Here is a 27,116-nt window from a genome sequence, read left to right on the forward strand (position 1 = left end):
CACAGTTGATGTTTACAATTCAAATAAATGTTGTATCAAAGGTCACACGGTCTCTGTTTGTCTGCTTTTACATACGTTCTTACTCACGTGTTGAGGTCTGCTGTTTGTGCAACTTCAAACTTATCTTCAGACAAACGACTGCAGCAACAAATATTAGACTTCAACTCTGGACCAAAGTTGTTAGCTTTTACTTTAAATTAGCATCCGGCTGCTGAGGTGATGTTGTTCTGACTGGTTGGCAGCTCATGAACACAAGTTTTTAGGATGAACTCATTTTCAGATGCAACGATTCATTCTCTCGTCAGATGGTGAGTTGTCTTGATATAATTATGATTATACATGAAAATTTGAAGGTTAATTGAAGTCAAAATGCAAAACACAATAACAGCAGTGACAATGCAGGAACACCTGAAATGTGGTGTTGATCTGCTCCCCCTGCACACCTGCATGATGTAAGTGCCATCACATGAGCAGCAATCAGCCACTCAGTACTGATCATGGTTTCAACTCCTTATTCATGTTCCCGTTCAAATAACAAACCAGTCCTTTAGCTGCATGGCAACAGGATCATTGTCAGCCTGATAACAGCATGTTAGCCTGGATTAGTTAAGAACAGGACCCTGGTGTCAGCCTGGACCTACCGTGTCGGAAGCTAACACTGAACCCCCTCTTCTGCACGCTGAAATCGGAGGTAAAGGACAGCTCCATCACGTTCCCCGTCGAGTTCAGCGTCAGCCCGTTGGCCGTCAGACCGCAGAACTTAACGTCTGTGTTTCCCGTGTTCACCACGACCCGGTCGTAGATGCAGCCCGGTGCCTCCTCCAGGTCAAAGTCAAGGAAGGAGAGCTGGATGATGAAGCCGGCGGGGGCCTGCATGGTCCACTTACAGGCCTGCGAATTGGGGTATTTTTGGGGGTAGCAGGGTGACGTGAATTCCCCCTGGGCCTCCGTCAGCACCATGTTACAGTTCGTGGAGCTGCAGCCCAGCACTGAAGGTGATGATAGGATGATAAATTCATGAACTTTCAAAAAGGGACAACCTCCACCGAAGCCGTTAAAGTAGGGTAATATCACTCAAAGGACAAGACGCTAGTAGACGAGGACATGAAGAGACAGAACAATAGAGGACAAGAGGATAGGACCCATAAAAAGGGAAGGAGACAAGACACAAGGTCATAGATAAAGGAGGCAAACACCTACTACCATTAGAAGTCAGGAGGCAAGTGGGTAGATTTCAAGGGCAAACACAGTTGAGTCGGCCGTAAAGAGCATCCTTGTCTATTGCCAAAGACTCAAGCACAAAGACGAAGACAAAAGCTTTCAAGGTTCAAGGTTACAAAGACCATTAGGATTCAGAAGACAAAACCAACTCTTTTTAGACAGAAGAATAGTTTAGAAATAATCTTCCGGGAATCAGGACGAGACAGGACAAGTCGTGCAGTTAGTGAAAGGTTCAGAAAGGCAGCCCAGAGAGGAGTGAGTCAATCAATCAATCAATCAAGCGTCCGAGAGCAGCTTGATTGGTTAAGGCAGAAGAGGACTGCAAATGTTCGCTTCTATTGAGTCAGCATTGACCAAAGTCCACAATCATCAGACTCAAACACCTACAAGTTTTAGGTTTTACAAAATACCAACTGCAGCACTACGAAGCATGCACATGCAGAATGATCTTGCTCAGGATCAGGAAAAAGTCACCTCTTTAAGGAAAGAGTGCGCGCTCTGATCTTGTGACTATATCTAAAGTCGAGAGGATGGACAGATGTGTTTAGAATCCCTTCAGATTTCAGTCCTCTGGTGCTTCTCATTGGCACGAAATACCAGTGAGAGCCGATGTGTCACGTTTTTCAAGAGATCTGTGAAACACAAGCATGAAATATTTCAAATGTATGTGGAGTGTAAACCACAAAATGTGTAGAGGGAGTACAGAGTGTGCAGCCATGTGCAGGGTTCTTACTCGCATTTTCTTTTCTGCTTTGCTGATGCTGAGACTCAATATTCAGCCTGAAAATTCAAGTTAATGTGATGTTGTGTTCAGGATTCTCTGACTGAGAGTTGTTGGGTAATGTCAGGTCAAAGAAAAGAGAGACGTGCAGAGCCTTGTCAGCTCCTCTGTACATAGAAACATTAAATATAGAAAAGGTTGGTTTGTCAGAGAAACTAACTGAACGAACGAGTAGCATGAAACATGTTAGCCTTCATCCTTTTCAATAACAGCTGGAAAGATGAGCCGTCCCTCACAAAAAAATAATAACAGACAAGCGCTGAAATGGAAAGTGGAAAGAATGGTTCGTCTCTCTCGCTCGGGGTAACAATGGCCTCCGTTGATCTCAGGCTCAGCCTTCGCCACAGCCAAAACCACAGCCAACGCACTGGAAACGTCAGACACACCAGCATGTGTGTGAGCATGTGTGTTTTAACCCTTACGCATCCACGTAAAGCTCACTGCTGTCACATTTTGCTGCAACATCTTCACATTCATCAACTTGCACCTCGTTCAGCGACCGGCTGCCCGCTGCCTTGCTCGTGGGAAGTTAGAAAACGAGCGGCTGACGCATAATTAAATATTTTCAGACTTTAATGATTCTGTCTGGAACTCAAATGAAAAGAATCAGCTGTCAAAACCTGTCAATCAAAGATGTGAAGAACAGCGAAACAGACAGGAAGTAAAATGTGATGCTGTTAGTCTGCTTTAAGCACATCAGGCAACAACCTTTTTAACCCTTAAACACTGAAAAAAAAAAAGGAAATTATCTCTAATCCTGCATTCTGCTGGTGCACATGAAAAGGGTTTTTAGATATTTATACATCCAAATATCTCTCTTTTTTCTTCTTGTTAACACTAAATAGTTAATTTAAAATATTTTTGGTAACCTATCCTTCACTCCACAATTAAACTTATGCAATGAAATTTGATTTTGGACGATTTTGTAGCTCCTCCTGCTGATCTAACCACGCAGGTTTGGGTGGAGGCCAACGCACCACTGTGGTTCTCTTCAGCGTGGAAACATGCACAGAGGTCGCCAGGAACCGCTGACACACAGAACCTGGTCATGGGAAGGTGTTTCTACTCTGACAAAGAGGAAGATTTGAGAAAAGACTGAACTTTTTGTCAACATGCAAACATGGATGATTAAAAAATGGAAATCTGAACATCAGCAATCTCCATCTGCTGATGATGATCATGTCAAGAACAGCAGTTGATCAACAGTTTATTGGTGAAGCAACTGTTGGAACCTACTGAGTATACAGATAAAGCGGCAGAACTGTAACGCCTGTGAATTCAAGCTGACTTTTCCTTCAATTTAAAATTCCAGCTTTCTTGAAGTTAGTGAGTTTAAACGAAATTTGCAAACTGAAAAAACCCCACAAATAAAAGGTCGACAAGCTGAGTTTGCTGTAATCAGCAAAAACAAACTCCTCGCTGAGCAACAAGAGCATGACGCTTCCAGTTCAATGAGCTAAACACACGCATCCACCAACTGTACACACGAATACAACACATATACTCCTCTATTCAAGTCCAAACCCATTTCCACTCCTTCTGAGGGTGTTCAGTGTGTGTGTGTGTGTGTGAGAGAGAGAGACTCAACTAAAACCCTCTTCTGCCATTAAAGTTGCTCAGCGCGAAATTTCAGGAACATTTGAACGCAACATCAAAACGCACCAAAACTCCTCTTTACCACTAATGGAAAAACTAGAGGCAGCCACACGATTCACATACCGAGCTTTCTCTCTCGCTCTTTCCTAGCAGTCTTTATCACACACACAGACACACAGAAACAAAGCTACTTACTCTACAAACTGAATGAAATCAGTGGATCAGGAGAGATGGAGGGGTAGCCCAAGAGAAGTCTACACTCCCCAAGAGAGAGGGGGGAACACACTGCGTCTGTGTGTATGTGTGTGTTTGGTTGGAAGCCATCCAATTCACCCCCCAAAAAGCTTAAAAGCCGCCTCTCAAGTTTCTAGCAGCACCACCTCACGTTTCTCTTTATCCTCTCATCTCCACTCCGGCTCTGGAAGCTGTGAGACTTCGACCCACCGGATCAACAGAACCAAACCCAACTGACGGGTGGGTTGTCGGCGGGAAACCTGGAGGAGAATCAGTCCGATGTTTGTCTTCAGCCCAATTTAGCACCTAACATTGTTTGAGGATAGAGAATGAAAACTGATGCAGCCGAACCCCGGTTTGCACCTTTTTTATTCCACACACTCTTATTCCTCTTCAAAAACCTGACACCTATATCACCCACAATGCAACTCTGACAGCTCAGTGGGAGATTGGGGCGCGTCATGCTCGTAGCGGCTAATATAGCCTGGAGCCTGTAGCCCGCAGCAGAGATGAGGAGCAGCTACAGAGGTCTGGTCAGCTCACTTCTCTCTAACTCCACACAGACAGATTTTTTTCAGTTTCAAACTTGTAGTCTTCAACTGATACTGACTCGAGTGACATCACTTGAGGACATTTAATAGACTTCATGCACAACTCACATCATCACAATGCAGCTGCAGTTGAGGCTTTGTAAAGTCAGCAGCAATAGCATAGAGCTATACTGTGTGGCTGCCTGTGTAATGAGCTGCTGCCTCAGTAAATCAGGCATTGATCACAGTGACAACTTCATAGATAATCTGGTGAATGGTGTTTAATCCTGAGAAATCCACCTGGGTGGTGAATGGTAACAATGCGGTCTCCCTGATGCTCTGGCCCTACCACACACTAGATCCGTCAGCACCTTTGCAACCTTATATTGATTGGTTTTGAGGACCACTCACTGACAAGACGTCTGACCTCGGAAACACTGTGAAGGCAGACAGAAAAGCTGCAATGCAAAAACAGACGAGGGCCAAAAAACAAAGTATACAGTGAAAGTTGTGTAAAAACTTGATTCTTATCTTGATCCCGAGTGTCTTTCACCACACAGACTCTCTGTTGGTGAATTCTGCAAACTAAACATCCTCATGTATCTTCCTCCTAGCGCCTCCTGCTGTGGAGGAAGCACCACAGCCGCTGGGTCACCATCCTGAGTCTCTTCCTATCCATCGTCTGTTCTGCATTACTACAGCACACAGGGGCAGTGCTGCCAGAGCTGCAATTATCTTTCATCTGTCCTCCATTAGCCACTGAACATTACTGTTTCTTTAGCATTACACAGTGAAAGCAAATCAACGCTTTGCAATGCAAATCCATTAAAACAACCAAACAGCTTCCTCTTTGCTGCTCATGCAAATCTGACGGCTGAAATACCAAGATTTTCTCCAGAGACTGGAGCACAAACCTCAGCTGCAACTCTGAACATCACCAACAACACGAGTATGAGCTTAAAGACAGCATCGCTTCTTGATGGCAGATTATTCTACTTTTACACCAGCGTCAGGGTATTGTCTCTCCTCCTTTGGGCCACATTGCTGCCTCAAACAGATGCTCAATCTGCTGCAGATAACTGACATATTTACCAAGTTTATCCTCTACTGTTGATTTTCAGACAGAAACACGCAGCAGTAATGTCTAACACTTCACCATGCAAATAACATATAATTACAATTTCTTCTGCATCAGTTGCTCTGTCGTAACTTTGTTGCACAGTGGAGATATAATTAAAATCTATCACAGCCTTCCTCTTTTCTCTCTGCTCTGCTTTCATAATGGTGATGACATTCCTCTGTGCAGCTGATAACACCTGATACAAACACACCAGACAGGTTGTGTGTGTGTGTGTGCGTGTGTGTGTGTATTTCTTGCATAGCTGTCTTTGTGAGAACCAATCTGACTTGTGAGGACATTTCTTTGGAAAGTGAGGACATTTTGGCTGCTCCTCACTTTCAGACAGACCTTCTAAGGGCTGTTTGAAGGTAAAGATTTGGGTTAGAATTAGGTTTAGCTTACGGTTCGGTTAGGCTGGTTGTGATGGTTAAAGTCAGGGTCCCCATGAGGTCAGAAGTACAAGCATGTGTGTGTGTGTGAAAAAATAACGCCAAGGAGGAAGTCCAGTGATGCAAACAGACTATGCCCATAACCAAATGTGTGAGGAGATTGTTTTCACAACAATTTGCTCAGATCGGAGTTAAAACAACAGGATGATGGACGTGTTACTGAGAAACTGATGTATTAGAGATACACCTTTGAAATATGGCTCTTTTACTACATTTCACAGAGATGTACTGCACTTCCTTTTACTCTGTGCACTGTGCTTCTTGATCTTCCTGTTTACCGTCCTTCCCTCTCCTCTCCACCTGTTTACATTGCATTCAGTGCAGCCATTTCAAAGGTGTTAATTCAACAGTGGCACCTTAATGGCTTCCTCTCTCTCTGCCTCTCTACAGCGATATGTCACCTTCAGCGCTGCTAATCAAATCCAATATAAACCTTTAGAGCTTCTTCCTCGCTCGTTGATGGAAAAATGCGCTGCTGCTGGTCTGCTAAGTAATGCAGAGAGAAGGGAGAGCGAGACATTACCACAGACAGGGAGAGAGAGAGGATAGAAACTGTATATTTCCTCTTGAACAGGAGGAATCATTAATAACATGTGAGTGTGTAATGACTGCAGGATTACTGCTGGCACCGACGCACACATTTACATTTAGATGGGTGGATGGTTTTGGCAGTGCGAGGGCGGCGGTTTGTCACAGAGTCAATGAAGACATTTCCACCGTTAAGGAATTAATTTGCGATGTTAATGTTTTATGGCCCTGACGGTATTGAGTTTCCTCTGTGGACTGAGATACATTTCAGCATGTGTGTGTTAATTGGATTGCAGCAAAAATCAAAGCCAAATCAAATTGAATGAAATTGAATTTATTTACAGAATGTGTGATGAAGCCTCAATTTATCAGCAGATTATGCTGATGAAATACAAATGAAGACTAGATCATTTGTTTATTAGCTTATATTTATACTCCCTGAGCCGTGTTCTGGGTCATCATGAGGAGAAAGGAAATGAGACAAATAGAGAAGATATGAGGAAGAGGAAAGGAAAATATTTGGGAACAAGAGAAGAACATTGAGGGAAAGAAAGACAAAGATTTGGGAAAGGAAAGCAGAGAAAGGTAATGGAGGAAAGGAAATTAAATTAAACAGAAAGAGATTAAAGGACCAAAAGGCAAACGAATGAAAAGGAAAATATGGGGAAAACTTTGAGTCCTCTAAATTAACACGTCTTTAGCCGACGCTTTCATCCACCTTCAATAAGTGCTTCAACTATGTGGATCCAACCCAAAAAAATGCAAGAATCATGCAAATTCACCTCTTCATTAAATATGCTTCAAGTGCTATAATTAAACAACAAAATCTGTTTTCTGCTCTGACAACATTAATATCAGCGTCTTCCAGAACTTTTACAAAACTGATTTATGTGACAGTTTTTCTGACACTTCTTTGGCTGAGGTTTGGCACAACATGCCTTCGTTGAGAAAAGAAACCGACGTTCGGCGCCCAAAAATGAGCAGCAGTGCCCTGTTTTGAAGTCTGTTGACCGACCATCCACCCGTCCGCAACCCTGAAACATGCTGTGGCGCTGTAACAACTTCACACCACTTCAGCTGCATTTATGCTTCGGTGTTGAGCGATGAGGTGATACAGCAGCTGTGCAGCTGAACTTCAGCTGGTGCCCGCCTCTTCGGCTACATGTTGGGGCTATGGTGGCGACAGTGACACCACATGGAGGCAACAAAGAAGTGTGATTGGTCAGTTTGGGCTGCTTGTGTTTTCTGTTGCTGCTGGCTGAGAGAGAAGGAACTTGGCAGTCGTAGTGAATGAGTGAATGTACACGCCGACGCAGCACAGGACTCCTTCAGTGACGACACAAGGCAGGGGTGTTCTAGGAGTCAACGAGGTCTGGGGCCCAGACCATTTGGGGCCGAGGTCAGGGTGTGTGTAGCCACAGAGCCCACAGCAATTTATTTGGGGGTTGTCCCTGTTGTTCTGCCTGGACCGATATATCATTTTATTATACCGCATTGTGCAAACACTAAACATTACAATTAATGTTAATGTATTTGCTCTGGACACAATTCTCAAACCTGTGGCATCAGTGTTTATTTGGCTGCTGTCATGTCTGCCGCTTTGTGTTGTACAAATAAAATAAACCAGCAGCTTGATGACAGTACATTGAATTTAAAAACTGTTTATTCGTACAACCATTAAAGGAATATCAGGTGGTTTTGGCCACCTCACTTTTCTCCAAACTGTGGTACCAGCTCCCATAGTTTTCTGTTTCCTTTAACTCATGCCTACATGACAAAATGCTGAGCCACGGTCTCCGGCAAGAAAGTCAGATTGCACCAGCAGCAGATATCACTGAAATGTTTAGGGTTCGCTGCTACATGAGTCAACAAACCAGTGGCTGTCAAATCCAGGGCCAGTACAGTCACTTCGTTGATATGTTACCTTTTTGGTTTTGTGTTGAAACTGTTACTGTGCAGCCTGTCTCTAAGGGATGACTTTTATATACAACTAATTTACAACAGCAAATCGGTTTTGAAGGAAACGTAATGCCAACCGAATTATGTTTAACTAATGAGGAAATGTTGCTAATTAATGTACATAGTAAGTTGCAAACATGTTGAAAATGAATGAAAAATTGATTACTGACAGCATATTTCAGTTGTTTTCCACCAAAACAGGCAATCTGCAATACACTAGGCACTCGTGGGTACTGCAGTTTTATTCAGTTTTTTTAATAGTTATGTTCAGGCACTGGCAGCACAACAGAGGAAGAGTCAACAGTGACTTGAGACACTGTCTTTCCCTCACCTTAGCCAAAATGATTTGATGCCTAAACCTGACCATGGACAGGAGTCTGGACCCTGGATTCTGGATTCAGAGTCTTGCACTTTGTATGTCCACCCAACAACCTCCCTGCAACTCCAGCCTGGTACGTTAATGTGTTTCATTCAATCAAAGCATCGCTGTCTCTGAACATAATCCAGGAAGTGATTAAGTTTCACCGCAACATAATTATGAGCAGAAGCAGCATTGCACACCGTGCGGCCATGCCAAGAGAGGGCTGTAGATTGACTGAGCTTGTATAGAAGGCGACATTACCTCACCCCACCCACTCCCTCAGCCTCTCTACATTCACAAACATGCAGCAGCAAGGGTCCGGGGTGGTCGGGAATTCAATTACTTACATTTTGTGATGATTACAGATTTTTTCCTCTCTCAGAAAGATTTGGGGCGAGTTAGAAAACATTCCAGACTCAAGTCCTGGAAGCCTGACGGTGACAATGCTGATGATACAAGGTGAAAGCAACCTTGCTGTTACTCAGGTTATGATTGACTAACCCATTAATCTCCACTGTACAAAACATTTTAGTGCTTAGCAGACAATTAAAACGATCAACATCTGTTCATATGTTCAGATTACAATGAAAAAACAAGCTTGTTTCTAACTTTAAATGTCTGAAGGAAACACATTTTGAAGTCTTATGTTTAAAAAGATGACGCAAAGTGAAACTGGGTCTTTATAAAATGACACGCCTTCAGTCGAAAGCTGCACACGGTAAATCTGCTGTACTAAATAATACACACTCACACACACATTTGCTCTGCTCTCACACGAAAATCCTTCCTGGGACTGAAAATTGAACATCAAACTTCCACTTTAAAGCCTTCAGCTTTTAAAAACCTAACTCATAATGACACTTATAGAAGTCCCAGATCCCAAATGTTATTAACGTGTTCATGTGTAAGATCAATGTACAGACTAAAGACACTGAAATGTCATTTGGCAAATGAAGAAAGCAAAATTTACAGCACATATTTTACATTTGGGGAAGACCAAAATATCAAGGTAGCTAATTCATACTGCCAGTAACTCGTGTGTGCAGACGTCTGCAGCAACTGTACAAAACAACATCATCAGTGAGTCATTGTGTGTTTGTGCTTCAATAAAACTATGACCAAACTCTCTTCACAGACGACTCAACAAACACTTCACTGAGTCTCAATGTGTGTGTGCGTGTGTTTTCTTAGCATGTGTGTGCATGGCAGTTTTGTTTAAAGTGCGAGGTGAGATCAGTTTGGGCTGAGGCTACTGGGATGGCCTGCTGTTTTACAAGCTTCTGTGTGCGTGTGTGTGTGTGTATGCGTGTCCCACTTTCATTTGCTTGAGGTAATTCACCCTCCAACATTTCCTGACACCTGAAAAGTCCTGTGACACGACGCACGACGATTTCATACAAACAACATGTTGCTTTAATTATCAACATTCATTTCATTTCATTTAATGTGTGAGGCATGTCAGCAGGCTCAGAGGCTGAAACTAATGAGGCTGTGTGTGTGTGTGTGTGTGTGGAGCTGCTAATTACTAGCGCTACTTCGACCTGGTGTGTGTGTTTGTGGACAAGTATTACTGACGTTGTGGGGACATAACTCTGTTTACACATTGTGAGGACTCGCCTCCCTTATGGGGACATAGTAAATCCGCAAATCATTAAAGTATAGCGCTGTCCAATGTCTCTTCATCTTTATAATTCCACACAATTTTACAGAGGGCAGGAAATATATATAATCAAATTAGAGTAATGTTATTTGAGTCCACAGTAGCAGTGAGTAATTGAGGGTTTGACATGCTAACAGAGCAAAGCTGGACCCTTTTCTTAACCGTTTGGTCCTCAAAACAAGGTTGACTGAGCAAAAATGAACCAATGCATTTACTCATGGCAGGCTGACTGGGCTCTTTTTTAATAAGGACCCTCCTCAACAGTAACCACAAACTCGTACTGTTTGCCACAGCTTGCTCAATAACAGGGCAGCTACTACTCATTATAGGCCTATTCATTATCAATCAATCAAAGTCATTCTTAACGAGTTAATTGTTTTGTTTAGTAACTGTCAAATTAAATTACCCGAGCGACAATACCTTCAAATTGCTCAGAGAGCCAGAAATCCAAAGCTAATTAATTTAATTCAGTTTTAACCAGCACAAAATTGCCATTGATTTGGCTTTTGTCAACCGACTAATGAATTCAGTTCAATCAAAGGGCATTCTGCTAATTCACCACATATTTACTGAAACTTCCCTGCGCCATTTATTGTGAACTGATCCTTGAAAACATTCTGCCTTTTAACTACTCATAGACTGAAAGACGCCCAGTGGAGCTTCGTCAGGAGAACAATTCAACTTTGTGCAAATATTTTTTTTTGCTTGCTACCCCTAACATCTTGCAACAGATTAGTGTGTTGTTTTTCACGACCTCTGGAGAAAGCAAAAAAAAAAAAAAAAAAAATCAGAAATTAACAAAACAGAAAGGAGAAAATAGGCATTTCTGGAGAAACTCTGCAGTAATTCCATCCATTTTTTAATACGTGTACCAAGTCAAGGGGGTTAAGAAGTTCGACCATATAGAAAAAGAACTTGCTTACAGTGTGTTTAACACTGTTTCAGTGTCTACAAGTCAGTTATCTAAGGTCTAAAGTGATGAAATGGACTGGTGTTTTGGGAAAGGTGGTTGCTGGTTGTCTATTATCCACTTTGTACAGCCCTATTCAACAGGACAGCTGGTAAAATGAGAGACGTGACTGATGAAAGTTTGGGATGAGCCGGCTGCTGAAAACGCTGCTGAAATGAAGAGGCTTGTTTCCCGCAGCAGTCCCCACACAGAACATTAAAACCAGCGTTCACAAGAACCTCGACATGTGGGCACGTGAGCTACAACCCAAACTTCTGCTGTTAACTGAAGCTGCAATCATTAAAGTGAAGGATGTGTATTTATTCCGTCTTATTCCGTCTACCATCCATCAGGGAAGGTTTCGTATCTGACTTGGCTGATCACCAAATACTTCATTTACATATTTTTCTGTTTCTGTGATCAGACAATTGAAATTTGATTGCAGCTCATAAACACCTTGCTAACTAGCAATCATTACCGAGCTGCTGAGCTGATAAATACATGTTAATGGCAGCTGTGTGTGCTGAGAGATCGACTTCACTGATGCTTAAAATGTCTATGAACTTGGTTTATGCTATAAAATACATAAACATGATGCTATATAAAGTCATTCACATTATCATCTAAAGTTCGTCATTCAAGATAATATAACTAAAATCTGATTAACACATGCTATGTTATCAAAGCCCAGTACTTTGAAAAAACAAACTGCAATCACGAGCATCGTCAGTCTGAATACGAGAATACAAGTCTTTCCAGTCTCAAACACCCATCCGGGTCTACGTGTGTGCACCCTTCGCCAAAATCACGGAGGATCACGGCAGCTTGCAGCCATCCTGCAACCCTGAACAGGATAAGTGGGTATAGAAAAAAGCTGCCTGGATTCTGTGCTTCACCATCATTCACTGTGAGCTATGAAGTACAACCATTATGCCACAAGCAGACAAGTTAATCTTCAAAAGGCTAAAGAAGGGTAATCTTTCTAATATTGCACAGAATGACCAAAACACAATATAACAAATTCAAAACAATATGAAAGCAATATATTTCCATGAAAACACTACCTCTTAAAGTTCGGACCTTTTAACTTGCAGCTACGTCTTTCTAATGCCTGTAAAGAAACGTGGAAAATGAAGTTGCTTCTCAAACGGCCATGACCCATTACAGCCGGGAAGGTCCTTCATATCAACATTTTACATGAGCCTTGGAAGGATTCACAGCTCGCACAATAGTAGGATTATATCAGCAAACTCTATAAGATGTTAACAGTAAGTGAGACGGCAAAAGCCAAAGCACTCTCACGGACGACGGATCAAAGCTTTTCTTGTGACCCTGAAATTAGGAGGTGTGATAGACAAGTGCCAGGAAACACGAGCTGACTATGAAAGGTGGGCAGGATTTTTCAAATACTTAAACTTTGCTTCGTTTTTTTTCAAGCATCATATCTGATCATCATACCAAGCGGCTATCAGAGTGCTGCTGGCATTTCAGCGCGACTCAAGGAGTTCGGTGACACTGATATTCTTCAGCGACACAGAGACACTAAAAAAACCCTTTTCAGACACTAATCCTGTAGATTAGTTGGCTTCCATCAACCTGCCCTTCTCTCTTTTCACCTCTGTGTCCTTTCTAGCGTTTCTCTCACATTCCGACTTGCATTCCCCTCTCCTCCCTCATTCATTCCTTTCTCCTTCCGCCCTTTGTTGCTATCTCTCCGCTGCTTTCTTTCTTCATCCCTTCTTTTGCTTTCTACCACATAAACACAGTTTGATGCACACAGTGCTGTGTACACTTGTTTCTACCCAATGACAACAACAGCCCCCTGTACTTGATGAAATGTAAGAGTGTCTTTGTGGTCAATGTCTGTCTGCAGGATGAAAGAAATCGGGTTCATGCTTGAAAATTAAACCTTAAGAAAGTGTACGAGCTTCTTCGAATTACAAACAAGACAAAACATCAAAGGTCCTTTGAAGATCTTTACAAATCAAAACGCTCACGGTGCTCGATGACTCCATCGAGAACAGCCGGCCACGTGTGATTTCAAGATTCAACTTCTTTAGGAACGAAAAGTTTTATTCAGATGACATGCTTGGATCAAACTACACAATATCATCTGATAAAGGCAGAGGTACGCTCAAAACATCTGTGTCGTCCACCAACGTGGACGCCTTTCTCAGCAGCCGTACTCGAAGGCGGGGTAAAAAGCCGGGCAAGATGAGAGAAGGGGCAAGAGGCGATGACTTGTACAAATGGTGGAGGATGGTCTCTCCACGAAGGCATTCATGGTTGCGCTCACTTGTACACACAAAGCAAATAAAAAGACAGCTGGACACCTCCGCGCACCAGGTCGGTAACCACGGAAAGCGGCTGTGAGCGTCGACCTGTTGGTTCTGGAAAATTACAGAAATTGTCGAATGCAGCAGTCCCTCATTCACACAAAGACTCTGTATGAAGCCGACTGATCTGGACCGACGTGGTGCCGCAGTTGTCTGAGGCAACATCCCAACAACAACAACAATAGCAACAACAAAAAGACGAGCGTGTCTGAATGAGGAGGAGCACGGAGCGCTCGTCAACTGTAAACATGATGAAGAAAAAGAGGAATGATGTTAAATGTCATTTAAGTGAACCTGTAACCATTTGGCTCTCACCCTCAGGTCTGCAGCAATACACCAAATTACATTCCCACTCATAATTATGCTCATAATTATGCCTTAATATAATTATATAATGCGTTGTATAAAGACTCACCTAAGGACAGTTGGCATGAATGGGGAAATTAGGTAAGTTTTTTGTTCCAGGCTGTAAACATGTTTATTTCTTCTTTAAAGTTGGGCATTTTAATGTGGGGGTCTATGGGGAGTGACTTGTTTTGGAGCCATTTGATGAGCTGCAGTTTTTTGGCTTCGCTCTTCAGGCCTGGAGGCTGCAGCTTGAATCTGACACAGTGACCATCTCAGAAATAAACAACACTGTGTTGGCATCAGAGAAACCACAGAAAACGCTAACACGGCGCTTCAACCGTCACGGCACGTATAGTGGTTCTTCAGAAGACCCCGGAGACACTTTTTGCAGTGTGAGTTCCAGTTTGAGATGTACTATATGACCAGAAGGGTTTTCTGGTAAGTGTCCTTGTGGTCTAGGTCTGGCTTTAGATCCTGTGAGGGTAAATCTTAATGCTTCAACATTTCAGACGATAATGTTCTTGGACTTTGTGCTTCTCTCTTTCCTGTTTGTTCATCTAAATTTGAACAAACGTGTAATGATGCACCTGGATACAACATCTTAAATTAACTCTGATCATCTCTCTCTCTCTGCAGGTGAACGCTGACTCAGTCTCACAGGTGTTTCTGCTCCTCCCCTCCTCATCCTCATGTCTTTCACTAGGAGATAATTGAGAGTGGCATCCGAGGGGGGAGGAGGTAAGAGGCAGAGATGACCGAAGAGGGGAGGAGAGGAATGATGAAGAATCAGCGGATGGGACAAAGTGGTGCCTTGTTTGTGTTTAATACAACAGCACGATGACGTGTTGTATATTAAAGTGCGCCTTCAAGTTGATGCATCTAATTTCAAACGGCGCTTTTAGTCAGTATTCAGGAGAGGGGAGGTCACGCCACAGCACAATGAAACATTTCGCTTTGCAGTACGTTGATTAAAATGATTACCTGATGGTTTCTGGGGCAGAGAAAAGCTGCTCAAGCACACAAACACAAAGCAGGAGCTGCTTCGGCGTCCTCGGCTGAGCTTTCTATTAGCTTCTTTTACAAAATGTGTGGAAAAGCGAAGGACAACTGCTTCATCTGCCTTTTAATAAAAGAGAGAAAAACAAGTTGTAGATTTTGTGTCAGAAGACTTCAGGCTGTACAAATAAAGGTTGTTGATCCTCATCGTTGGTTTATCTTTAAGTTTCATTCTTTGTAAGTGATGTTTCTGCTTTGTTTCAATGGGTGAAATTCAGAAATTAACTGATGAAATGATCTAAATTAGCCTGTTTGATCCTTTTTTCTACAACCTTGTTTTGATGTGATTTTCGTGCCAAACCAGTTTCTGCTGCCCACTTTCACGTACCGACCTCCCTGTGATCTCTGCTGGGTTTAACCAACAGGCTGGGGCTCACATTCATTGTCTATCTTGCTGAGAGTTAGATGGGAAAATCGATACCAATCTCATCACTTCAAGCCAAATATAAAGCTATAGAGCGAGCAGCCCGTTAGCTTAGCTTAGCACCAAGACTGGAAATGGGGGAAACAGCTAGCCTGGCTGTAATCCAAACATCTAAAATCAACAAGTTACGTGGGGTTTACGTACATAATGAACTTTGTGGAGTCTCCGCTGTTGCTTGGCAACTTCACGGTGACGACAACACTCTCTTGTAACAACTGTCAAATATTGTGACCTGTGATCCTGAAAGCTAAGTGGACTGATCAATACATAAGCTGAACAGGAGGGTGATATTCAAGATCAATACGCTTCTCTGAGTGTAAAACAGGAAAACAGAGATGAAAAAGAAGAACAGATGGAGAGAAAAACAGAAGACAAGAGAAAAACTTTGGGCAGGTTACAAGTTTAATGCAATGAGGAGGAGAAAAAAAGGGGAAATAACGAGTGAAGATAATCAAAGAGGAGAAGAAAACTGAGGAGAAACAAGAGGAGACAAACAAGGAGAAAATCAAACTGTCAGAGAAAACAAAGAAATGACGAGAAGAAGAGCGATGATGGCTGATAAGATCATCCTCGCCCACCTAATGTTGTGAAATATGTATGACGGACCCTCCCTGTCCTCTCTCTCTCCCCCCCAGCGTCCCCCCTCTCCCTCAGGAGGAATGACTTTAAGGGGGAGGAGGACTGATAGCAGAGTGCCGATGATTTCAATATGAATTAAATGTCACTTCATCGTGGACATGAGGTGCCGCCGGCGTAGTTTTAATCATCGACTGTTGACAATAGTCTCTCGCAATATCTCTCTGTGTCAGTCTAAATCAACTTCAGCCTGTCCCACATTAAGACTCAATGTGTCAAACCGGAAAAATCCACCTCAGTCTGTCCCCACGAACGTCCCCTCTGTCCACCTCTGCTGCCACGCATCGAGATAAAGAGCCGTGAAATGATCGGTCCTCCTCGAACAGGCGAACAGAGGCGCCGTGTCTTTAATATTCTGTGTTTTTGCATATACACCTGACATTCAATCAGCATTTCTCATTTATCACAGCCTATAAATCATAGCTGCTCACTGCTGATAATGTTTATTACAACAGTGTCAATAACAGGAAACTAAAGTACAACTGATCAGGGAACAGCAGCAGCATCCACCTGTAGGATTCTTCAGTTAATCACACCTGGACAAGAGTTCTTTCAGAAACCAGAAACATGAATTTACAGGTAAACACTTTAATCCATGGCAACGGAGTGTTAAAGCTGCAGTAAGAATAAAGTTTAAATTGCTACAGTGCTCACGTGGACGTGCATCATGGGAAAAACAGCCACCATTTCTTTTTTGCTAATACGCATGATCAAGAGTTCCACTAGAACCGCTAACATCTTTATTAAAATCTCAAAAAGTGCATTTTAATGGATGTTAGGCCAGACAGAGGCAGCACGGCCATTAAATTTGTTCCCGCAGTCTGCGTCCGAGCTAGCGTCACATTAGTGTTTGAGTAAATATCACAGACTACCTCCACCTGCCAGCCGAGGTCAACAGACAATTCACACCGACTCGTTCTGGATATTTTAATGACGACACTTTCAATTCCGTTCAGCCGATATGAATTATTTATGACCTGATAGTGCATCCTGTTATTTATAAGAATGGCAAACACTCATATACAAGCTGTTCAAGTCAGCTATTAGTGCAAAACAAAGTCAGTAAAACAGTGACATGGTGACAGATACTGAGAGCTAAAAAAACAGTTCAGACATACTTATTACACTTCGGGCGTTAGAGAAGCTGCTAACAGCTGCTAACAGTAGCTGGTAGTCCTCATTAGGTGAGCTTTTCTTGTTCTTAAACCACCTTTTTCCTCAGAGAAATACGATTGCTTGTACTTAAACCACGCTAGCCAGGTGCTGTTTGAAGTGAAGCATCCTACTGGCTTAAAGCAACATGGTGCAGGCAGGTAGCTCACCTGGTAGAGCGTCAAACACAAGTCAAAACCAGTGCAGCGGATCGCCAGCAGAGGGCGTACTGAGATGATTTTATCAGAAACAGCCTATTCTCTCGGACATAAAAACAAGATATTTACAAATGCTGCACGATATTTTAACACTAAAGACACTCTCATGCATGTATCCAATAATGACAATAATGATTATAATAACGCGCACACACAAACCAGCCGACACACACGTCTGCACTCTGAGAAATATTAATATGAAGAGACCAAAACCCCTTCAGATCAGTCTGAGTGGAAAATACTCGAGTTACTGAGTTTCTACAGTCAAACCTTATGTCTCTCTCTCCCTTCTCTCTCTCTCCCTCTCTCTCTCTCTCAAACATTTACACCTTCCTGATCTTGTTCTGTTCAAACATGCAGTTTATCTACTGATCAACAACAACACACACACACACACACATGTTGAGTTCTTGTCACCAGAAACGGACCGCTAACCACTCTCTCTCTCTCTCTCTCTCTCTCTCTCTCTCTCTCTCTCTCTCTCTCTCTCTCTGTGTGTGTGTGTGTGTGTGTGTGCTGTGGTTTCGTACTGCTGGGAACTTTACGAGTGTGTGTGAACCACTTGGTTTGGCCTGAGGCTGCTGGTTGGGTATGGAAAATACATTATCTCCTTCTCTCTCTCTACCATCTCTCTCTCTCCTTCTCTCCCTCTACCATCTCTCTCTCTCCTTCTCTCCCTCTACCATCTCTCTCTCTCTCTCCTTCTCTCCCTCTACCATCTCTCTCTCTCTCTCCACCGTCTGTCTCTTTCCTCGCTCTCAGCACTCATTTTAATACACTATATGGCCAAAAGAAAGTGTCCAACAGACTGTGTTAACCTCCTTTCTGTTTCCTCATGACAATGTCACCAAACACAAAACCAGCTCCAGAAAAAAGGCTTTTCCCAGTTCGGTGTGGAAGAATTGACCTAAGGCCCGTCCAACACCATCACCCCACATCACTGCTGGACCCCACTGATGCTCCTGTGTCCGAATGGGAGCAAATCCCTGCAGCAGGTTCAACATGAGGAGGACCTGCAGGGTGGAGTCTGTTAGAGCAGCGCATTAATGAACACGATGCAGGAGCACATGTGTGTCATATGTGAGGTTCGGGAGTCACTGGCGATCAACCTGATCCGATGATCGACTGAACAAACGAATGGTCGCGCAAATGGACACACTAAGGAATAAATGATCAATCAAACAAACAGCTGAACAATACAAGACCAATAAAACAATCAAGTGAACACCAGACAAATAACTGAACGAACCAGTTTATGGAACTGGTGCTGATGATGCAGTCGTCTTTGTGCGTCTCTGAGAACAGAGGGAGTCGAACGCTGCACAGGCTGTGAAGTGTGACTTGTGACATCGAGCTACATAAATTAAAACCGACTTGACTTCATATTTGACCCGTCATTCACAAGCACAACACAACAGCCGCTTGCAGTACTTTGGCATGTTTATATTCACACCAGCGCAACAACAGAAGTGAAGACAGAAGCCGAAGATGAATTTCTGGCAATATTTGAAAGGAATGAATCGAAGCGTTTCAGTATGATTCTGGTGACGAGCTGCAAAAGTTTCAGCATGACTTCAAAATAAAAGCACTTGAAAGAAGGAACCAGATGGAAATAATGTCTGACTGCGGATTTCATGAAAGAGTCGTGACTTTTTCTGCAACATGACAAGCGGTTTTGCTAATGGAAGCACATGACATGAAGAAAACGAGGCGTGCTCGGGCACGGAGATGGAAAATATGAGTACAAAAAAAAAAAAAAGAGAAGAGGACAGAAGTGGGATGAAGCGAAGAGGAAACAAGTGCATGGAAGATGGAAACATGGGAAGAAGAAAAGACACGAATGAAAGATGGAAATCATATAAATCACTGCTGTCAGATGAAAACGCTGCATCTCCGACTGCTGGTTTTCCAACATATTTTGAAAAATACACAAAGAGCTTTTTAACAAGTTGGAAGGATCGTCGCCAATGAATTTTTTATGAGGAAACTTCAATACGAAACTCCCTCAACTTTCTCATCAAGTCAGAAATGCAACATTTTTTTCCCAACGGCTTGAAAACACAAAACGGAAAACATGAATGACATGAAAAACAGAGCATGATCGAAGGCAAACACATGGAAGTCAGCGCGAAAAGAAAACATTTAAAAACAGCGTTTAACAAAAGAGCTCCATCGCTTCATATCATCCAGCCGCTTTCTAATCTCATCAGTCGAATTAGAGAGGGGTCCTCTCGCAAGCACTGATGATTAAATTTACATTCTGTCATCAAAAGCACAGCTGCCCTGTAAAATATTCAACTTTCTGCATTTCACAGCCGCAGTGAAATCATTAATACAATGATTACAGGCTCATAATATGCCTTTAATGCCTCACGGCCGCTTTGAATGAAGGAAATGACTCTCATTCAGTTTGAATTAGATGTATCTCAGTATCTTCAGATAATGAAACAGACTTTGGGCACTAAAATTCTTACATCTAATTAATGGTAATTCGTTCGCAGCTCTGCTTCTCGTCTAACTGAGGGCTACAGAGGATTTTATTATTTCATTTAGTCAGAGGATGGTTTCAGCTTTTCTTCATTTGCTCTCACAGCTGTTTATTTTCTAGGAAATAATAACCGAAAACTGTGATTGATTTCTGCGGTTGTCGGGTTTGTAGTTCTGTCTGACAGTATGATGGTGATTAATGGTAGCTCTCTGTGTGTGTGTGTGTTGTTTGTGCATATTGTTTGCCGCCTTGTGCAACACCACAAACCATCCGCCTCAATAAAATGTTCCCTGACCGCGACCCCATGACATCGCGACTACGTGTTTAACCCTGAACCACACCACCACATGCGGTATACATGTCCGCACTCCTGCAAGTCGCACCCAGGACTGTGCAGGAGTTGCTATCGCTCTCCGATGCTGTAGGTGGCGCTGCGGATGAATGCACGCATGCAGAACACGAGGAGGGCCACATCCAGGGACTTCAGGTTGCTGTTGCACAGCAGGTGTGTTTGTTTTTTTCTACTTGCGTCCTCTTTCTTCACGTCTTTTCCTGAACTTATCTATTGTGCCTCCTTAAAGCAAAGTGTCTCTAAATAAAAATCGGTCTAATTAGCTGCAACTTTAGCAGCAACATGCTAACATAGCCTTAATGTTTGTGGTGTTCAAGCTTCTCTGGGAGAGTTTTTGGTCTGAGGCCAGTCATGTGTGTATGAAGGAGTGTGATATGGATTTTCAGTCCATCTCGGTTAAATCTCAGGTAGTGTGAAGTTAAAGTCTCTGCCGGACAGACTGACTCTTCTTCGTGGGTTTCACAGCTGTGAGAGCAACTTGTTTGTCTTTTCCTCGCTTAAAGACCTTGAATCCATCTGCCCTGACACTTCCTGTTGTAGAGGAGAGAGAGCACATGGTGGCCGAGCCAGTTCCTACCGTGCCTGTGCAGAGTCATCCACAGCAGGACGACCGGGACGACGTGACGGAGCCTCCACCTTCCTGCTCCTCCGCCGCCTGGACAGGACTCCCTGCAGGAGCAGAGGGGGGAGGGACATCGGTCAGTGCAACACAGAACAATATGGCCGTCTTGTGGTTTTCACAGCAGCTATCAAGATATTTGTAGCTTGTTTGTGCTGCCTGCTGACACTGAAGTGCTGGACACACTTTGATTTCTCATGCAAACTGACAAGCAAGTGGCCACCATGAACCCTCAACGTCTCAGCTGTTTAATATCTGTGAGCTTCCTGAAAAAGTTAGAAAAAGAGCAAATTATTTTCATTTTCATATTAAATAAAAAACACATGGAAACAGCTGCAAGAATCTCCAGCATGCTAGCAGCTGTGTGTGTGTGTGTGTTATGCCCACTAGCCACAGTACAAACGAGTGACCAGGGATCACACACACCTTCAGCTCAGAGGATAAAGCCCCCAGAGAGCCAATCAAATGACTCCATCAGGTGATGATAATGTTGTTAGAAGGTAACAGACACTCCAGCTCCTGATGTTTTGGGAGTCACTGGCTATCGACCTATTCGGTCAGCGTGAGGCTGTGCTGCTGGTGATCATCAGCGGAATAATAACGTGCAGGAGGATGAACTTCATGATTGCTGTGATGTAAATGTTTATTCTTTAGAAAACAAAGTGTTCTTCATCTACTCTGCAGCCTTCTTCCAGTTCCGCTGCCCGGCAGAAACAGAAGTTGTCGCTTGCAGCAACGTCTGCACAGTGCAGTTAATGTTAAAAGATCGACGGGATGTGACTCCTGCACCACCCTAAAGGACACACCTGGCTGTTAGATCATCTGATATAATTCAGAATATACTTCATAGAACAGTGTGCAGACCTTTGCTCAATGCATTCATGTAAAAACCGCCACTTGCAGTTGCAGCTTCTTCAGTGTAAAGATTTGCTTCTTTTTTTCTGTCCTTTGGTATTTTTGCGTTCTGCTCAAACAAAAGCAAAATGAGGACGTCACCTGATGAGAACGTGTGAACTTCTCACAGTTTTATGGCTTCTTAGAAACTAAACAATTGCTCAATTAATCATAAAAACGAAGCAACGTATTAATCAGTAACAAAAAGAATCGTCGGCTGCAGCCCTAAATCACACACGACGACATTTACAAAACAGACTTTAGTTCAGCTGTAAATCCTTCCGTGTTTCAGAGCAGGTCAGACGAGGTCAGAGCAGCGTCATACTCTTCCTCATCTTTATATTTTAATTACAAACACACACACAGTCAAGTTTCCATAACTTCAGAGGACATCACATTGACGTACATTCATTTCCAGGAGACTTGCTCTAGCTTTAACTCAAGTCTTCAACCTAAAATTCAAAGATTAACCTGATGGAGTCTTGTGTTTTGTCACTATAAGGAAGGCAAATCCCCACAACGTCAGTATTACACATCCACACACACACACACACACACAGATCGTATGAAGGGACTGACACCTGAGCGCGACACCTGCTGACACGTTGACACCTGAGTTCATCTCTTACTGTCTCCACAGGAGTCGAGACGCTCTCGTCTGCTCGCCGGAGATTAAAACAAAGGCTGGAGGAAGTCCGTCATCTGCAGATCATGACGGTTCAGCGCCAAAGCATCGAAAGTCAAACCCAAGAGAGACGAGAGTCTGTCTGTCGGGGAAACGCTGAGGTGAAGAAACAGCTCATCTCATCAGAAAAACATCAGAGAAAGAGGAGGAAGCTGTGTTTGTTTTCCTACAGATGAAATGTCTGGTGTTATTCCTGCTTTTCTGTTTCTATACGCTGATTTACATTTGAGTGATTTTCACAGTCTTTGATTGATGAAAGAAGCAGAAATAATTGTTAAAAAATGTGGAATCTTTCAACTGTTTTATCCCAAAAGCTGATTATTAGTTAGAAATATCGGCTTCCCAGAAAGGCCAGTATCTGCATCAGCCTTTGAAAACCAGTGTTGGTCCGACTTCACCAGCACCAGCAGAAACAAACCCTGCATGCGTTTATTGTGTTTGGCAGATAAACTTGTGTTTGCATGATGAAGAACATAACAAATCTCGATTCATCTCAACACATTGTTGCTTTTTCAGTGTGCTGTTTCTCAACACAGCTGCTGTTGTCCGTGTTCTGGGACTAAAGAGACCTGAAACCACCTCGTTTCCACAGGCGACCCCAAAGGGGCTTTAAAAGGCCGACGCCCTGAAACCTGCAGCGTTTGGCAGCTCAGGGCGCCTGAAAGAAGAGCGTGTTGATGTGACGCTGCAGCTTATCGGACACGTTGTCTTATCTGGCAAGAGAAAGCTGGAGAAAGACGAGGGATGATGTGTCCATTCCCACAACCAGAGGCGATGAAGCACACAAATCTTTCACTTAATACTCTCATAACTTATGCACATGTGATCGATAAATCCCAAATCAACTTAAATTGATGGCGCCTGCTTTCCCTCTTATCCTTCCACCAGCACAAATGAGGGTTCAGTCAGGAAAAACCACAGACCAGAAGACAAAAGCAAAGTTATTGGAAGACGAGTCAAAAAGAAAATTCCTTTTTGTCAAGTCTAGACTTAGAAATTAGATGGGTTTATAAATCACAACTCAAACACTGTGTTCTGCATAAGATCAGCACAAAAGTACAAAAAGTAAAAGTACTCACTATGCAGAATGGTCCATTTCAGAAACATCTGCGTTATTTTATCATAATTATTGGTGCATTAATGTGTTCATCTCTTCAATTTTGAAACTGGCAAAAATGGAGCTAATTTTAGTTTATTTATTTACTGCTGGGTAGTTTGTCAAGATCAATAAAGTTTTATCTTAATGTATAATAATAATAACAAAAATGTATTATATTTTGTGCAGTAGAAGCATAAAATGAGAATTAACACAAAGTTGTACCTTAGTAAATATTACTTTCTGGCCATAACCTCGCTGCCTGCCTCTGGGGATGAGTTCCCAGAACATCATCCGGTTCAGGTCAGATCTTTAAACTGAGCAGTGCTAATGTTCAGTGTCAGCACTGTGTCCTTTGGGCAGAGTGGCCGAAAATAATGCAAAGCAAGAGATGCATCATCATGTCTCCATGTTTTCTGTTTTCTGATCTGCTGCCTCGTTGCTGAAAGTTTGGTTTGTTTTAAGCATAAAGACGACCTGGTTGTGGTTGGAGAAACAGCCTGGTTAGCTGTCCAATAACTCCTCCATGAAGGTTCATGAATAATGATCTGGCACGTCTCACGTCTCTATTTTCAAACACAAAGTGCATCAAGAAAGAGCTCTTTCCTGTTTGCTCACTGTGGAGCTTCACAGGTCAAAGTTGAACAGCAGTAAAACTGTGACCTGGAAGTTGCAGCTCACGCAGAAACAGCGAACAGAGCCGTGAAGCTGACCTCGGCTGATGAAAGCTGAAGGAAAGCTGTCAGTGGTCTGTCAGGTGGAAGTCTGCTCACCTTCAGGCGAAACAACTGGAAGCATATTTGTTTGTTGGAGCTGCAGTTTGTTCTCTCCCTCTGAGGCATCACTGACTGATGAAGGTCAGCTGTGTCTGCAAAGAGGAGCCTGACTGACTGATTGGGGGGTGATTGGTTCCTTGGCAGGAAGTCTGCAGGTGATTGGCTCAATGCACAACCAGTTTGTCACTCTATGATTCTTTCTTGTGTTTTAACCTGTTAAATTTACACTTCAGCAGGTTTTTACATTTTATTTTCTATTCCAATCAAGAAATAAACTTTCAGCTCAGTGAGAGGCAACACGATCATTCAGAAACTGTTCCACAGATTTCTGCTGAGCAGAAGATATCTGAGATTTATGTATTTTAGCACATTTCTTGGTGGCGAAGCATCCTGGTGTTTATTAAGTTAAACCAGACTGTATGAAAACAATCAAACAGCGATTAAGATCAGACCGACAACAATAATCCACTTCTGAGCACATTTCCTACACTGTGTCGACTCCTTGCACACGTCCTGCTGGAAATGACCTGAGACGACATCCAAAAAAACTGTTTAACAACTTTCATCTGCTTCAACACTTACTTATTGTGATGCAAGGGAAATAAATACAAGAACAAGTCATAAATCACACAGTATGATGGGGTGATTGTTTTTCTCACTGCTGTACATTATTTGGCCAGTTAAGTCCAGGCCAAACCAGGCTTTTTAGGAAGTACTGGTCTTATGTAGCACTACAATGGAAACCAGACTAATGGAAAGCCCTGAATCTGTGGAATCAAACCAACACAACCCTCCCTCCCCTCCTTCAGCCTAGCACTAGTCATCACCCTCCATCATCCTGTTAATATTTAGATATCTGTATGGTCATCAAATTATTCATCCTCTGAGGAGCATCTATTATTTTTGAAGTAATCTTGTTAGTGCAAACTGTGACTTCATGGGGAAAATTAAATTCACCTACTTGTAGCCATGAACATCTGTATGATTAACTATTAGCCATCATTCATCTAGCAGCACCATCCAGTCAAAATTCTTTAAAAAATTCCCACCAGCCTGAACAGCACTTTGTTTTCAATGCTAATAAGCAAATGTTAGCATGCTAACACGCTAAACTAAGATTCTGAAGAATTCCATCTAAACATCAGCATGCTAACATTATCACTGTGAGCATGTTAGCATGCTGACATTAGCATTTGGCTCTACTCTCTAGCATGGCTGTTCAACTCTGAATCTTGTTTTGCTGATGACACCCAACTACACGTAGAGCAGCCTCATCATTAATGATCAAACAACGTCCTGCGGCTAAACAACAACAAGTCAAATCATTCCAGCTGATCTTGATGCTCAGGTCAACGAGGTTGTAAAGTCCTGTTCTCACCATTTAAGAAACATATATCCAACATCAGCTCTTTGCAGAGCTCCCTTTCTCAACTGCAGTTGGTCATAAATGTGGCAGCAAGTCTTTACTAATTCAACAGAGAATGATCCTCATCCCATCTTTGCTGCCTCCTTTTTTGAGATAAATTCATAGCTAAACTCAGTTTGTCTGCATATATCTTGCTTGTTTTACTCTCTCTTGATTTTACATATCTTTGTCTTAGTTTTAGCTCTTGACAAGACCATCAAACCGCTGTTGATGCATTTTTTAACCATGGTAGTGCGGGAAAAAAATACACATGCACAGCTTATTTTAGCATTTTGCTATCCGACAATGAGTGCAACAGCAGAAGTGGCTTCATCTCTGTGATTTAGCTGCATTGCAAAGCATGAGCAGTAAGAAGGCCAAGGGTCAGAGGTCACATTATCCAAACACCATGAAAATAAGGGTGTTTCTAAGCAGGGAAATGACATCATCAGTGTACAATCTCCTCTGCTTCAACACTGATTTCCACCCAAACCATCAACTTTCCGACCCGCAGTGAACCTGAATCTAAACGATGTATCTGGTGTTGAAGTTGGCCCGTCGAGTCTTTGGATGACAGCTGTGTGACGCCAGGGCCGTAAAAACAGCGATCACAGTCAGCAGAAACAGAGTTACAGCATCGCGCACTAAAACACTGGAAACAACACAAAAATGGAGCTAAAAATGTGAAAGAAGTATTTTTAAAATCATGTCTCTCACTTCAGTTGCTGGTTGTTTACATTGTGGTGATTACTGAACATTTAGCAACCACTGCAGAGCAATTGATCAATTTGCTTGACAAAAGGTTGAAAGAATCCATAGTTTAAATCAATATTTGCTGGTTACAATTTCTTAAACTGAAATTTGGAGATATTTTCAACTTACAACATCAGGGTTTCTCCAAATTATCATTTTTTAGCCTGCTAGCATAGCAACGTGGTTCTCGGGTTGTCAAGTTGGTTCACCACTTCGGCCCAGACTGAAATATCTCAACAACTGTTGGACTACACACCTTAATGGCTGTGACCAAAGTTCAGAAATACACTTTTTAAGATTACTAATACATCGCATCTTCTTTGATTCATTCATGCACGGACAAAAATGTGAAAACACACCAAAGTTACCTGCTGGAATTGTTTCTTGATGACCAACAGTCAGACGCAGCGACTTGCTGGAGTCGTGCTGTTGCTGTGAAGGATCCAGACAGCCAACCGAGACTGCAGGAAGTCCCAGCCTTTATGCTAAG

General features: G+C 42.7%; 1 protein-coding gene across 3 annotated transcripts in view; it reads right to left on the reverse strand.

Annotated features, from left to right (window-relative positions):
* Nucleotides 1–27,116, reverse strand: part of adgrg6 (adhesion G protein-coupled receptor G6) — a 101,705-nt gene that overhangs the window by 67,631 nt on the left and 6,958 nt on the right. For 2 of the 3 annotated variants that reach the window (XM_041958290.1, XM_041958291.1), the window contains exons 2-3: nt 20,976–21,067; nt 642–989 (exon numbers count right to left, since the gene is read on the reverse strand). In XM_041958290.1, the coding sequence (XP_041814224.1) occupies nt 642–989; nt 20,976–21,067 (440 nt within the window). The remainder of the gene's footprint in view (nt 1–641; nt 990–20,975; nt 21,068–27,116) is intronic. The other variant, XM_041958292.1, reaches the window with a different exon arrangement.

This window comes from Chelmon rostratus, chromosome 18, assembly GCF_017976325.1.
Source record: "Chelmon rostratus isolate fCheRos1 chromosome 18, fCheRos1.pri, whole genome shotgun sequence".
Lineage (NCBI taxonomy): Eukaryota > Metazoa > Chordata > Actinopteri > Chaetodontiformes > Chaetodontidae > Chelmon > Chelmon rostratus.